Source organism: Lynx rufus, unplaced genomic scaffold (genome assembly GCF_022079265.1).
Source record: "Lynx rufus isolate CCGP_SWC_20201006 ecotype Redwood Valley unplaced genomic scaffold, mLynRuf1.p SCAF_2, whole genome shotgun sequence".
Classification (NCBI taxonomy): domain Eukaryota; kingdom Metazoa; phylum Chordata; class Mammalia; order Carnivora; family Felidae; genus Lynx; species Lynx rufus.
In genome coordinates, this window is record NW_025814834.1 from 173,762,428 (window position 1) to 173,775,539 (window position 13,112).

The window sequence follows — 13,112 nt, forward strand, 5'->3', positions numbered from 1 at the left end:
TAACCAAGTTACTGGTACAAGTGAAAACATTAAAATATACAAAGTCAATTTGAAATTATAACACTCTCCGAAGACAAAAGTTTGAGATGTGTGCCTAATTACATCTTCCAATTACTCAAATATACTCCCTTAGAGAAATAGCTGACTCTATATTTTGCTTTCCAAGTCAGCTGACAAAATTAATTTTGTGCATGTTAATTTTAAAATAGCTGATATCCAGCGTCATAAATTTCTTTTTCAATCTGGCAGTTAATTGAAGGATACAAAATATTTTAAGGGCACTTCTGTTTATGTTTTCTTCTGTAGTTTAATCAGGTGTTGTAGCAGGAACTTTAACAGAGAGATTTCTTCTGGTGTTGGTGATGTGCCGTTGCTGTGCCAGAAAAGACCGTGCGGGAGCGCACGCACCAGGGTCTTTGCAGGCACCACTGCCGCTCACGAGCCTAGATTCCATCCCCAGCTTCTGGAACGCTAGACTCTGCACAAACATAAGCAGATAAGGAACAAGACTACTTAGTTTGTCAAGTGCTTTTCACTTGACAAATATAAAGTCATTTCCTCAAAACACTACTGTAAAGCTGATTGATGTTTTTCTCCTTTCGTAGAAAAGCTAAGGGTTCAGAAGCTAATTCATCTGTACATTGTAACACCAGCAAGGAGGAGGAAACAAAGGCATAAAACTCAGTTTCTCTATTTTAACCCACTAAACTTGAAATCATCAAAAACAGTAGCTTAAATTAGTATTCTAACATTAAGCTTAATTATAACAATAAAAAAAGTTTCCAAAGTAATTTTTTCTGTTTGGGCCTTCACTCCACCCACTATGAGCAGACATAACACAAGAGAAAAGCTTAGGTCAAAGATTCTCAAATGAGGCCCTCAGATTAATATTTGCACCACTGGAAAAAAAACGGAAATTCTACCTTGCAGATTCTACCCAGACCTACTAAATCAGAAGTTCTGCAGCTGCATCCAATAACTTGTGTTTTAACAAGTCTTCTAATGCATGCCAAAGTGTGAGAACCACCATAGTTCACTACTGTCTATCTACACATTGATACATGACAAGTTACTGTAGTTGTGGATATTGGGTTTTTTAGTAAGAAAAGTAATTACTTTTTCTCACTAGCCCAAGTAATAGAATTTTACTAAGCTTAGAATCACAAGGAATTAGTATAACACACAGAATATAGTAAATGCTCAAAAGACATGGGTAGAAAATGAACACGTAATGCATTATTTGGATCTAATATCTTTAATGATTTATGTGTTGAGAGGCTGCGGAGGAACAAAGAAAATAATACACAGTTACCAATCTTAATTCAGATGACTGACTTATGAGGGAAAGTTCTGGGAACACTTCACATATGATTTCCTTTAAGGCCTTGCTAAATTAGGCCAGATTTTATCAAACAGAGAAGGGAAGGCAAGAGCACAGACAAAAAATATGGTGACATACAAGAACAGGCATGTTTGAGGAAGGACAGCCCGCTCTTTGTGGGGAAGCACAGGGTTCAGACATGGGAGTCCACACTCTCTCTTACTAAATAAGCAACAGCTAAGGTAGATAATGGCTGTGTTATTTTCTATTTCGATTAAAATAATCCAAAAGAACCATATATATCATGAAATGCTTGCAAATATCCCACTGACAGTAAGGATGACAAAATAAAATGCACTTCAAATAATTTTACACTGTTTTCTCCTGTTTAACACAGACATACAACTACCGAAGAGTATTTCTTATTAAAAACAAAACAAAACAGAAAACAAAACACAGTGAAAGACACACTTAGAGGATTTATGGGATGTTAAAACAAATGCTGAGTACTAGAAACACGGGATTTTCATTTCACAGATATTCACATTTCTACAGAAACACTGCATGAAGCACAAATTAAATATTTTAGCTCAAATAAGGCAATTTTTAAAATATTTGTGAGCTGTTGTGTGTGTGCTTCATGTGCATCACCTAAAAACACTAAAGTATATAATTTGGATTATAACTCACATTAAAAAGAAGAGACTATGTCAGGAGATACCTGGGTACATGCACACAGGGTAACTTCTGTTTACTTATATACATAAGCATGCATGTGTAATGATCTGTGGTAGAAAATATATTTCTTTCTGTGGCTCCTGGTCAAAACATTTGATAAACACAACATCCAATCACTGGCTGAATGTCAACTCACCTTATTGTACCAGGCAGAAACAATGAGTTTTTCTTCATAATCACGGAATTTTGCTACTTTACATTCACTCTGGAAAAAGACACAAGGACTATCAAAATCCCAGAAATAAACCCAAACTACCAAAACTGGAATCATTTTTTCACTCTGCTCATTGAGAGAATTTGAAAAATGCATCGTGTAGCACATAAAGCAGTCAAAATCTGAACTGGATCAGAGAAAGCATGCGCAACACCTTTAAGAAAGAGTAAGACTGTGACTAGTAAACCTTTAACTTCAAAAATTTTACTGGTAGGACAGCACTTAAGCAACAACAAATAAGAAACTCATGATTCTCATGCTACTGTCACCTATAAAGAGAGACGAAAGTAATAACCGGGTTAGATGACAAAACAGACCAGCATCTGTGGAGGACTCAAAACTAAGGAGAAAGAGGATGTAGTAAAACATATGCCAGAAAATCCTAAAGATCTCCTATAACGCTTAACCCGAATTTTTCTCTCTTGTTCCTCGGTCATCTGTATACTAGATTGCCTGTGGCCATGCTTGCGTGCTGACCTAGAGACTGACATCCATTTCTTAATTGCTCAAGTATAGCAAATTTAGTAATTTCATTGAGCACCAGATGCAGTTGGCTCACGTAAATATTCTACATAAACACGTGAGTGTTCCTACAGCGAGATGCTCACAGTACAAAAGGACGCAAGAAATGACGGGGGCAAGATGGCCTTTTGCTGGCTCACACCCACTCCAGACAATGACTCCCCAAGAACGATGGCAGATAGAATAACATCTGCTATTTATGTTACTCTCATTTTTGCTTCTTGCAGTGTATGCGCAGAGAAGTACACATGAACCAAAGCCCATATGCTGTGATGTAACCCAAGTTTCTCCTCAAAGCCCTATAATCAGAGGTGCCATTCTGTCTTTCTACTTGGTAGGGAGCTGCACTTGAAGCATTGACGATGCTGCACACGCTCACTGGCGTTCACTGGGAGGTGGATAATCAGGGCAACTCAGAGCTCGGGGGGTTTTCAGTCCAAGTCTCATTATTTTACAGATGAGGAGACCTAGGACCAGAGAGGAGAGGTGATAACTTTAGGAGAACTTACCAATAAAGCAGCAAACCTGGCCTCTCATTTATGTGATATTTAATGCTGGGAGTACAGGTATATAAGGTACACGCTCTGCCCTCAAACTCTGACACACACCAGGAAGAAGAACAATGCTATTGTGGGATGAATTAATGAGTTCAAAATACATGGAATCGCTATGGAGAAATAACCAACTTTGCCTAAGGAATCCACATGTGAGTTGGATGCTGAAGAATGGATAGTATTTCCGCAGAGAGATGCCCCCATCCAGTGCTTTTTTTTACAGCACCTGACAAGGCCTGGACAAGCACTTAGCAAGGGCACATAGGCTGGTGTGCACTCTGAATGTTAAGTCTTTAAACAAAATAGTTCCACTACAGTCCATACACCCTGGCTCAGAAATAATATGAAGAAAATGGTAAATGAATACAACATGTTTCTCTGAAATACAACATTCCTAGTTGATTTAAAAAGAAACCTACTATCAATTACTCAAATTTCAAGGCTAGTATACAGATCTCATCATGGCTCTGCAATTACACATACATTATTATAAGGAAGCACATAATGACTTCAAGACTAGTATCACATCTCACCACGGTATTAAATAATTTTGTAAAACACTTTGCAAAGGAAACTAGAACATGCCCAATTATAAAATCTATGAATATACAGTTCCAGACTGACATACTTATTAACCCAGCCAGTAAAAATGATATGATCATCAGCACAAAAAATAAGTTCTAAAGACCTGGCTAATTAATGAGAAGATGTCATCGCTAACATAACTATGCATGATTAACAACCAAGACTGCCACTTCAGTGCAAGGACTTACTGGATTCTATGAGCACTTTCTTCCCCCAGGAATTGCAACTAATGAGTTTACTTAGGTTCCAGTGAGGAATAGGGAGAAGAAAAGAGAAGGAAAATCTAGTTAACAGAGTACTTTTTTTTAAACGTGAGTTTGGTTCCTTTTTTTCCTTTATTTACTTATATTTTCTGAATGAACTCTAATCCACATAATTTTAAAAGGAGCTAACATTGTAACAGAACTCTATTAGCCACTAAGGGCTATCCACAGGACTGGCTGTTGTGGGAGTGACAGAGACAATGTAGCAGAGTAGATAAACTCCTATTGGCTGGTGAGATGCTTTGTGGTAAACATACTGAGCACTAAAACATGGCATTGCCAGCTCCTGATTTCAACTTCTTGTGAAACTTGATCATTAATGGCAGATGCTGGACAGCAATTAATCATCAGGATTATACAGAATAATTAAAAGGAGACGTGTGAATATGAAAATTTTACCTCCAGAATCTCAATTCTTCTCTCTTTCTCTGCCAACTGCTTTCTAAGTAGCATTATTTCAGCTGATGCTGGATTTAGTTTGGGATCTAAAGTTTTTATTACCTGTTGAAAGAAAAAAAAACAAATATTTTACATTTACTTTACATTATCAAGTACTGAAATATAAGAACCTATAAACCTCTGTGTATAAAGTGGAAAATTATCCAGAAAGTGATCTAGGTGTGAACTATGACTTTTTTTACAATTAAATTTGAGTAATAAAAATAACATTATAGAGGTAGAATGATATTATAATTCAGTACCAAAATGGGAAGATCCCTATCTCAAAATAAAATTTCCTTTCTCCAAGGCTCAGTACTCAGGGATAGTAATCTAGTCTTATTAAACTTTGAGCACTGAGGTCTTGAAACAACACTTTCCATATTTATCAGATACATTTTTTTAAAAAATTAAAAGAATGTGCTAATTATATAGGAACTCATTGTACAAAGTAACAAACAAATTCTTAGCAACAACATTTTTTACTACCATTATCTAGTGAAATGTAACTCAATATGTAAGATCAACTTATTAGAAACTGATGACTTTGTCGGCAATCCCTCGAGTGGCTCAATCACATTTATGGAAGTCACTAAAAGTTAGGTAAAAAGAGATTTTGCTCAGAATGCTGTTCATAGACTCAACTAAACTATGGAGCCAGCAGTATAACAGGAAATTAACTTGAAAATATCAGGTGTAAATTAGAAGACAAAAACAAATTTCCAATAATAAGGTCAGCTGTATGATGTAATTACAAATCTATTCAAAAAGATTTAAACTGATTTAAAGATTTCACCTATATTCACTGAGGTAAAGGAAAAAGACTGAAAGGTAATATGCCTAAAAATGACTGTGGTTCATTCAAAACAATTTGCTGAGTGCTGAATATGGCAGGCACTGACTATGACCCATGGGATACAGGAGGCTTGGTGCCTGCCTTCGAGGCGTTCACATTGTAAAAGCAGAGTTTAAATCATAATTTAATTACAGAGAACACATCATAATTTTGTACCTCTAAGTAATAAAATGTATGATTGTGACTTTTCTACATTTTCTGAATTTTCTATCATGGACATTATGTTACTATAATTAACCTCTCCCTCCAAATAATGTAAAGGTAAGAAATGAAATCATGTTTATCATACAAGCAATTGCTTTTTATTTTTATTTTTTAAATGTTTATTATTTGAGAGAGAGAGAGTGGGGGAGGGGTGCAGAGAGAGAGAGAGAGAGAGAGAGAGAGAGAGAGAGAGAATCTGAAGCAGGCTCCAGGCTATGAGCTGTCAGCACAGAGCCCAACGCGGGGCTTGAATTCACGAACTGCAAGATCATGACCTGAGCCAAAGTCAACAGACTGAGCCACCCAGGCGCTCCAGCAATTTTTTTTTTTAAATGATAGTACTTGATGATGACAAGAATATGGTATTCATGGTCACTGTTTTGTCTACTTATCTTTGATCCTTTTAGAATATCATTTAGATATATGTATCAAGCACATTATTAAAACGTTCTTATCCTTTGACCTAAAACTTCCATTTGACCCATTAGCTTAGGAACAAGGCTAACAAAATAAGCCAAAATAAGGGGCAAGCTTTCTATATAAATAAGTTGCCTATAGTCTTATTTCTAGAAGCAAGAAGGAAAAAGAAATGGAAACAAACTATTTCCAACAACAGGATGATGACTAAATTACTATATACTGCATTCAACTGAATATTTATAGCCATTCTTTTACTTTGCACCCTCCGCTCCAGAAGCGTCTGTCTTGTTTACCTCTCTATTCCCTGTGCTAAGTATAATAGTTGCTTAATAAATATTAAAGTATGTTTATATAACATGAGGGAATTATTTTAAACTTTCAAAATATAAATTGTATGTGCTATGATCATACAAATTGTGTGTGTCTATGTCTGCAATCATGGATGTAGTATACACTGAAAAAAATGCACAGTTAAGAAGAAAGGGAATCTTTCTATGTTTTATATTTTCTACTAAAAGCACTTATATAGTTGAGAGACACTAGACTGTGGCAGAGACTGTCTGGATATTTACCAAGACTCCCTAGAAGTTGAGAGCAGCTGTGTGCCTATATTCTGCCCACTGCAGTGAGGGTGAAAGTGGTTCATGTGGCTCCCAGGCCCACCCCGTTACTATCTCCGGTATGGTCTAGGCTGGCTGCCCTCGTCTACCAGCTGGACTAAGTCAAGTACAGCTGGGAACATTGTGTTCAAGAAGGCAAAGACTCTATCAGCTGAGGGCTCGGGGACACTGCACGGAGCAGAGCCCCTCCCCCATTGAAAAATGGACTTCATGTGAAGCCTTGAGATCTTGAGGTGTATCTGTTGTTGCAGGTAATATGGACAACTTAATAAATACAAAATTCAAACATAAAAAGAATAGATACATTAGCAGTATTTTAAACCTTCATCATATAATCCTCTTGTTTATTCAACAAATAGAAAAGAGTATATTGATATTCTCTAAAAGAGAATATTTTAAGAAAATACATGGTATTCATGGAAATAAACGATTTTATGAGAATGTTCTTACAGATATTTAAGTTGGAAATAGGGAAAAAGACCAGTCTGGTAAACATTAGAAGAGTGTTTAACTATCTAATCTAAATTAAATCGTAAAACAATTTTAACCAAGTTTGAAGAGCAAAATTTTCACAAAGGCAAACATTCATTTTAAGAACTAAAGATTCCAGGGGCACCTGGGTGGCTCAGTCAGTTAAACATCCAACTTCCGCTCAGGTCATGATCTCATAGTTATGGGTTCAAGCCCCACATCGGGCTCTGCTGACAGCTCGGAGCCTGGAGCCTGCTTCAGATTCTGTGTCTCCCTCTCTTTCTGCCCCTCCCACATTCATGCTCTGTCTCTCAAAAATAAATAAAAGTTAAAAAAAAAAATTTAAGAGCTAAAGATTCCATACTTTCTTAAATTTTTTTTTAATGTTTATTTATTTTTGAGAGACAGAGAGACAGAGTGAGAGCGGGGGAGGGGCAGAAGAAGAGGAAGACACAGAATCTGAAACAGGCTCCGGGGCTCTGAGCCCTCAGCACAGAGCCCAATGTGGGACTTGAACTCACGAACCATGAGATCATGACCTGAGCCGAAGTTGGACTGAGCCACCCAGGCGCCCCTTAAAATTCTTTCTTTAACATTTATTCATTTGTGAGAGACAGAGAGTGAGTGGAGGAGGGACAGAGAGAGAGGGAGACACAGAATCCGAAGCAGGCTCCAGGCTCTGGGCTGTCAGCACAGAGCCCGATGCGGGGCTCAAACTCGCGAACTGTGAGATCATGATCTGAGCCGGAGTCGGACGCCGAACCTACTGAGCCACCCAGGCACCCCACGATTCCATACTTTCTAATAGTCGTCTTCTCTAATGAGGTCACTGCAGTCCCCGTTTAAACTGTCCAAGAACAGCCCTGTGTTCGTTTTACATGATGCTGATGAGTGAGAGGGAGAGACTGTGAGGACTGACCCGCAAGGCAGGGTAGAGTCAGAAAAGGGACATGATGCATATTTAAGAGAGATGACCTCATGGGTGGAATGGACCTTATGAGAACCTGAGTCAGAAGACTTGATCTCTGAAAGGTAAGCCACTCACATTCCTTGCTTTCTCCAAGTACATTTTGTATCTTTCCTCCATTGCTTTCATATCTTCATCTTTCTTCTGAAGAGCAGCTTCAAGTTCATTGATCTTTTGCACTATTATTGAAAATGAAATGAAACATGACCAATTTAAAATATTCCCTCCTCACACAAAAATTATACTTATCTGAGTTTTTTCGAAAGGACTGATAAGAGAACTTAAAAGAGAAATGTTTATTTCTTCTTTGTAGTGAATTCGTATCTAAAACCTTTGAACTACAGCTAACATATCCTCAATCATTTCATATTATTTTTTCTTAAAAATATCTATAATCTGCTTTATCCAGCTTTTCTCCCTTCTATCAAGTGTTTCAATGAGCAAATACACTTCAGCATGTAAGCACAATCATCATAAGAAAATAAAGCAGTCCTTCTACATACTGTTTAAGGCTCAATTTAATTTTATTATAAATTATTTTATTTACATTTCCATAGTATTAATTCTATTATATGTTACCATGTTTGATACTCCTATATATCAATCAGTTCATTTTATTAGACTTTTTCGCTTTAAAATCAGATCACTTGTTAATCACTGAAATCACTAAAACATTATCATGGTTCTTATTTGCAATGCACGCATTTATGGAGTGTCTGAAAACTTATACACAGTTCTTGCATCTTTCAACTAAAAAAGGCAAGTCCTTAGTCGTAGTCTGATCCAGGTTTTTACAAATACCTACCATTCTGGTTTACATCTGGCTGAAGATCTTCAATGAGTTCTTGTTTCTTCTGTAATTCTTCCTGGACCTCAGTTAGTTTTTCCCTAAGTAGTGGAAAGAGCATGGAGTTTTGGAAGCAAACAGACCTGAGAATGAAAACTGATTTCTGCCACAGGACATTTGTGGACTGTGGCCAAATCACTTTCTGATCCTGAATCTCCTCACCTGTAAAATGGGCATAATACCTGACACATATTATAGGCTTGTTGTGAGAGGGTAAACTGCCTGACACATGACAGGTGCTAAAAATGTTAATTTTTCCCTCTCATCCTTGCTTCCTAAGAAAGTCGGAGGAAATATTTTATTGGTTAAACATCCCACATCTCCACATGTGACAGCTGTCTACTTTGTAAACTCTTCAAATGACATTAGTGATGGAAAAATGTAGGATTTGAGATCATTGAACATTTTAGCGTGTTTTTCTTTTCACTTCTTGATGGCAGTGGTGAACATTCAATTGGCATCAGGGGGTTTCTCTTACAAACAAAGTCAGAAAAGGATACTAACTTTAGAAGTTTTTAAAACCCTTCCCCTCTCATATTTGAAATGAAATATCAGTTTACTTACATATGAGCTTCCAACTTCTGCTTTAGTTTGCTGGACTATAAAAATTAAAAAAAGTTGCTGTAAGATAACTATTGTGACAAGATAAATTTTCCAGACATCAAAATCTCTTTACCTCCTTTTGAAGTGTATTATTTAAAATTATAAATTTTTTAACAATTTGTATTTCTAATAACATACTTGTAAAGACATAAAATTTCAGGTGTTTTTTACTTCAAAGGGAAAGGAAAGGAGGTTAGGAAATGACATAAGGATGAGTACAAGAGTAGAAAGAAAAGTGCTTCATATTTCTGAATACCATGAAAATAAAATTTGAACTTGAAGAAAAATACCAAATGCAAGCTGAATGTGATATATTGAGGAGTATCAAACATTTAAAAATCCTTTTTTAAAATACATAATTTAAGATGTTAGGCCCTTAGTGAAGAATAGACTTAAATAATTATCTTTATAATAAAGCTTTATCATTATAAATGCAGGCACTTTAATATTAACATCAAAATGAAGAGGATTTTGTTAAAAAATAAAATTCAAAACATAAAACTTCCTCTTTAAAAAGCAGGAGTTTAAATTGCAACACTAGCTCTGTATCATCTACTGAAAAGTTGAAGGGTTTAAAATACATAATCTGAAACATGACTAAGACACTAATAATTTATTTTTAAAAGATAAATAGAACATATTTAAAAACAATGCAATCCAAAATGTACTCCCTCAAAGAGATCCCATTTTAAAAGTATTCTCTATTGTGGCTTAAAAAAATATTCATATTAGAGAGGTTACAATACCATATATATGCACATATGAGATGCCGCCATGCATGAGACGATTTCTATTTTCCAAGCCCCCGGGGAAAAAAGAAAAAATCATATAAAGCATATAACAGACAGAGAGGAAACACAACCCTTTCAGTCTTCCTTTTCACCTCTTTACTTACTCTTCATAGCTTTCTCCCCCCGTCAACACAGATCTAACCACCTCAGCTTCCATCTAACCAGTACCTAACACACACAGAGCCCTGTCTTTTCGTTGTTGTTTCCATTAAATGCCTTCCTCCCTCTGTCGTTACTTCCTTCCCCCTGCATACAGAGCTCAAACTACAGACACACTGTTAGATGCATTCGGGTTGGGGCTGTTGAGTTCTGCTGAGTCCTCTTCTCTCTGCCCTCACAATGTTTGCCATCAAAAACAGATTCGAAGCAGCAAGGCCATGAGTCGGCATGGAAGAAGGGAAGAAATACGAGGTGATGCTTTCAAAACTGCATTACGGTTTCTGTCCTTTGGAGGTTAGTATGATCCACTCCTATAAGGCTCTTTGGTAGAGATTATTTTCTCCCTCTCCCTTTTCCTGTTAGAAGTTTTCCTCAATTCTGACCACTGAGCACTCTCAACCAGGACTTTTCTGAGGCCCACCCTGTTGGTGTCCCAGCAGAGCCATGAAGACCTCACCGGCAGCACACCAGCAACCGTGAAGTTAGGTGTAGCTGTTGAAGTAGGACAGATAGAAATCACCTTCAATACATATGATTAATTTATAGGCTCCAAGGTGGCAAAATCATAGCATCCGTTATGCAGATATATACGGTATTCAAGGGTATCCTCTTTGATAAGGGTGGCATGGCACTTTCAAACACAAGACGAATTTGGGCGTTAGGACCTCTCGCAGAGAGTCCACACTCAGCAGAATTATTACAGCTTTCAAGTTACTTACACTTTCTCCTTCAGACTTGGAGCCTTGTTCCTGTAAAGATTTCTGGAGGTCCTCAATCTGCTGCTGCAATTCTCGGATGCGCTCTTTGCTCAGCCTATTGTAAGACGGATCATATACATTTATTTGTATGGAAAGTCAAAGTAGTTAAGGATCTATAAAGGTGCATTTGTGTAACTGGTGCATTTAATAGTAATAATGAAGGCTGAACAATTATCTGTGGCTAGGTTTAATATATAGTATAGTAGGCTACTTGCAAAGAAATATTTTTTTAAAAAGAAGACATTTATCCAGGAAGTATATACACCCACATGTAAAAATTCAAGATACTTAAGTGCCAGTTGCAAAAGCACATCATTTCTGCACAGTACTCACTGGTAAAAGAAATTAGAAAACTAGCTCAGTTTTCCTACAGTTGTATTTTTAAAAAATTTTTTTAATGTTTATTTTTGAGCGACAGAGAGAAAGAGAGAGAACTATCAAAGGAACAGCAAAGAGAGAGAGGGAGACAAAGAATCCAAAGCAGGCTCCAGGCTCTGAGCCATCAGCACAGAGCCCGATGCAGGACTTGAACACAGGAACCATGAGATCATGACCTGAGCTGATGTCAGATGGTCAACCGACTGAGCCACCCAGGTGCCCCCTTACAGGTGTATTTTTAATGAATGGGAACTAGGTTTCTTTTTGTTTCAGATTTCATAGTGTACTGACAAAGGTCACCGTTTTCCAACCATCTCTTCATAATTTTTTGTTTAAAGAGACTAACACTAGCAACTAATGCAGATTTTTAACTTGGCAAAACCTCATTCTTTAAAACCCTGCTTGAGAATTGCCTCTAATGAGGTTTCCAGCAAGAAAGAGAATCTCTCTCTTTTCATGTATATATGACCCAACACACCTGCCCATTATAATGCCCCATTGTTCGAGTTATCAGATAATGTAATTATCTATTCGTATGTCTATCTTCCTGTTTTAACTTTCTAAAAGCTGAAACTTTGTATCGCCAGTGCTGATATTGAATTGCAGAGGATAGTAATATTTGATGGTCCCTTCACAAAGCTAAAATGTTATTCTTTTTTCAACCACAGTTGATGTAATACTATATATACAAGTTTGAGAAACCAGGTTCAAGTGTATCTAAAATTCCTGGTCTCTAAGATCCAATAAAGGTTGGTCAAATAAAACCAAATACTTTTACTGAAAAATATGCCATATATAAGAGGCAAGTTAGCATAGTGTTTAAGAGTCCAGACTCAGGAGTCAGAATGACAGAAAGTTCAAATGTGCAATCGAGAACTTACTAGCTAGCTTATGACTTTGGATAAGTTACTTAACCTCCTTGAACCTCAGCTTCCTTATCCATAAAAGAGATAATTACAGTCCCTATTTCACAGAGTTACTGTGAGGTTTTCTGAGTTAATACCAAACAAGTGCTTAGAAGGTAATACTATATATTACCTTTAGTAAATAGTTTCTAAGTTACCAGTAAAAGAACTCCTATTTCTCTCTGGGATTTGCATAATAAATATATAATACAATATAACACTTGTGCTTTTAACAATTTAATACTTGTTTTTCGAGACAGTCTTACAATAAATAGTTTTTTCTTAAAAACTTCAGAAACATTGCTAACAGTTTTAAATGACAGCTGTTGAATGAACAGGAATTTTCTTTCCTAAAAAGTTAAGAATGTAGAAAAAATGTAAAATGTATATTTAGAAAAATTTAAAAATAAATTTTGCTTTTCAACATCAGGGAAGTGGCTGGCATACAGTGAACACTTTATCAATGTTATATATTTTTAATATTATAATTTTTAAGCC

The 13,112-nt window shown here is 36.5% G+C and overlaps 1 protein-coding gene across 1 annotated transcript in view; it reads right to left on the reverse strand.

The window, feature by feature from the left end:
- Positions 1–248: 248 nt before the first annotated feature.
- HOOK1 (hook microtubule tethering protein 1) overlaps positions 249–13,112 on the reverse strand; it is a 68,057-nt gene continuing 55,193 nt past the window's right edge. Inside the window, exons 19-25 of the mRNA XM_047082349.1 lie at positions 11,293–11,386; positions 9,585–9,619; positions 8,979–9,061; positions 8,252–8,352; positions 4,597–4,698; positions 2,196–2,264; positions 249–478 (exon numbers count right to left, since the gene is read on the reverse strand). Of these exons, the coding sequence (XP_046938305.1) occupies positions 308–478; positions 2,196–2,264; positions 4,597–4,698; positions 8,252–8,352; positions 8,979–9,061; positions 9,585–9,619; positions 11,293–11,386 (655 nt within the window). The 3' untranslated portion in view covers positions 249–307. The remainder of the gene's footprint in view (positions 479–2,195; positions 2,265–4,596; positions 4,699–8,251; positions 8,353–8,978; positions 9,062–9,584; positions 9,620–11,292; positions 11,387–13,112) is intronic.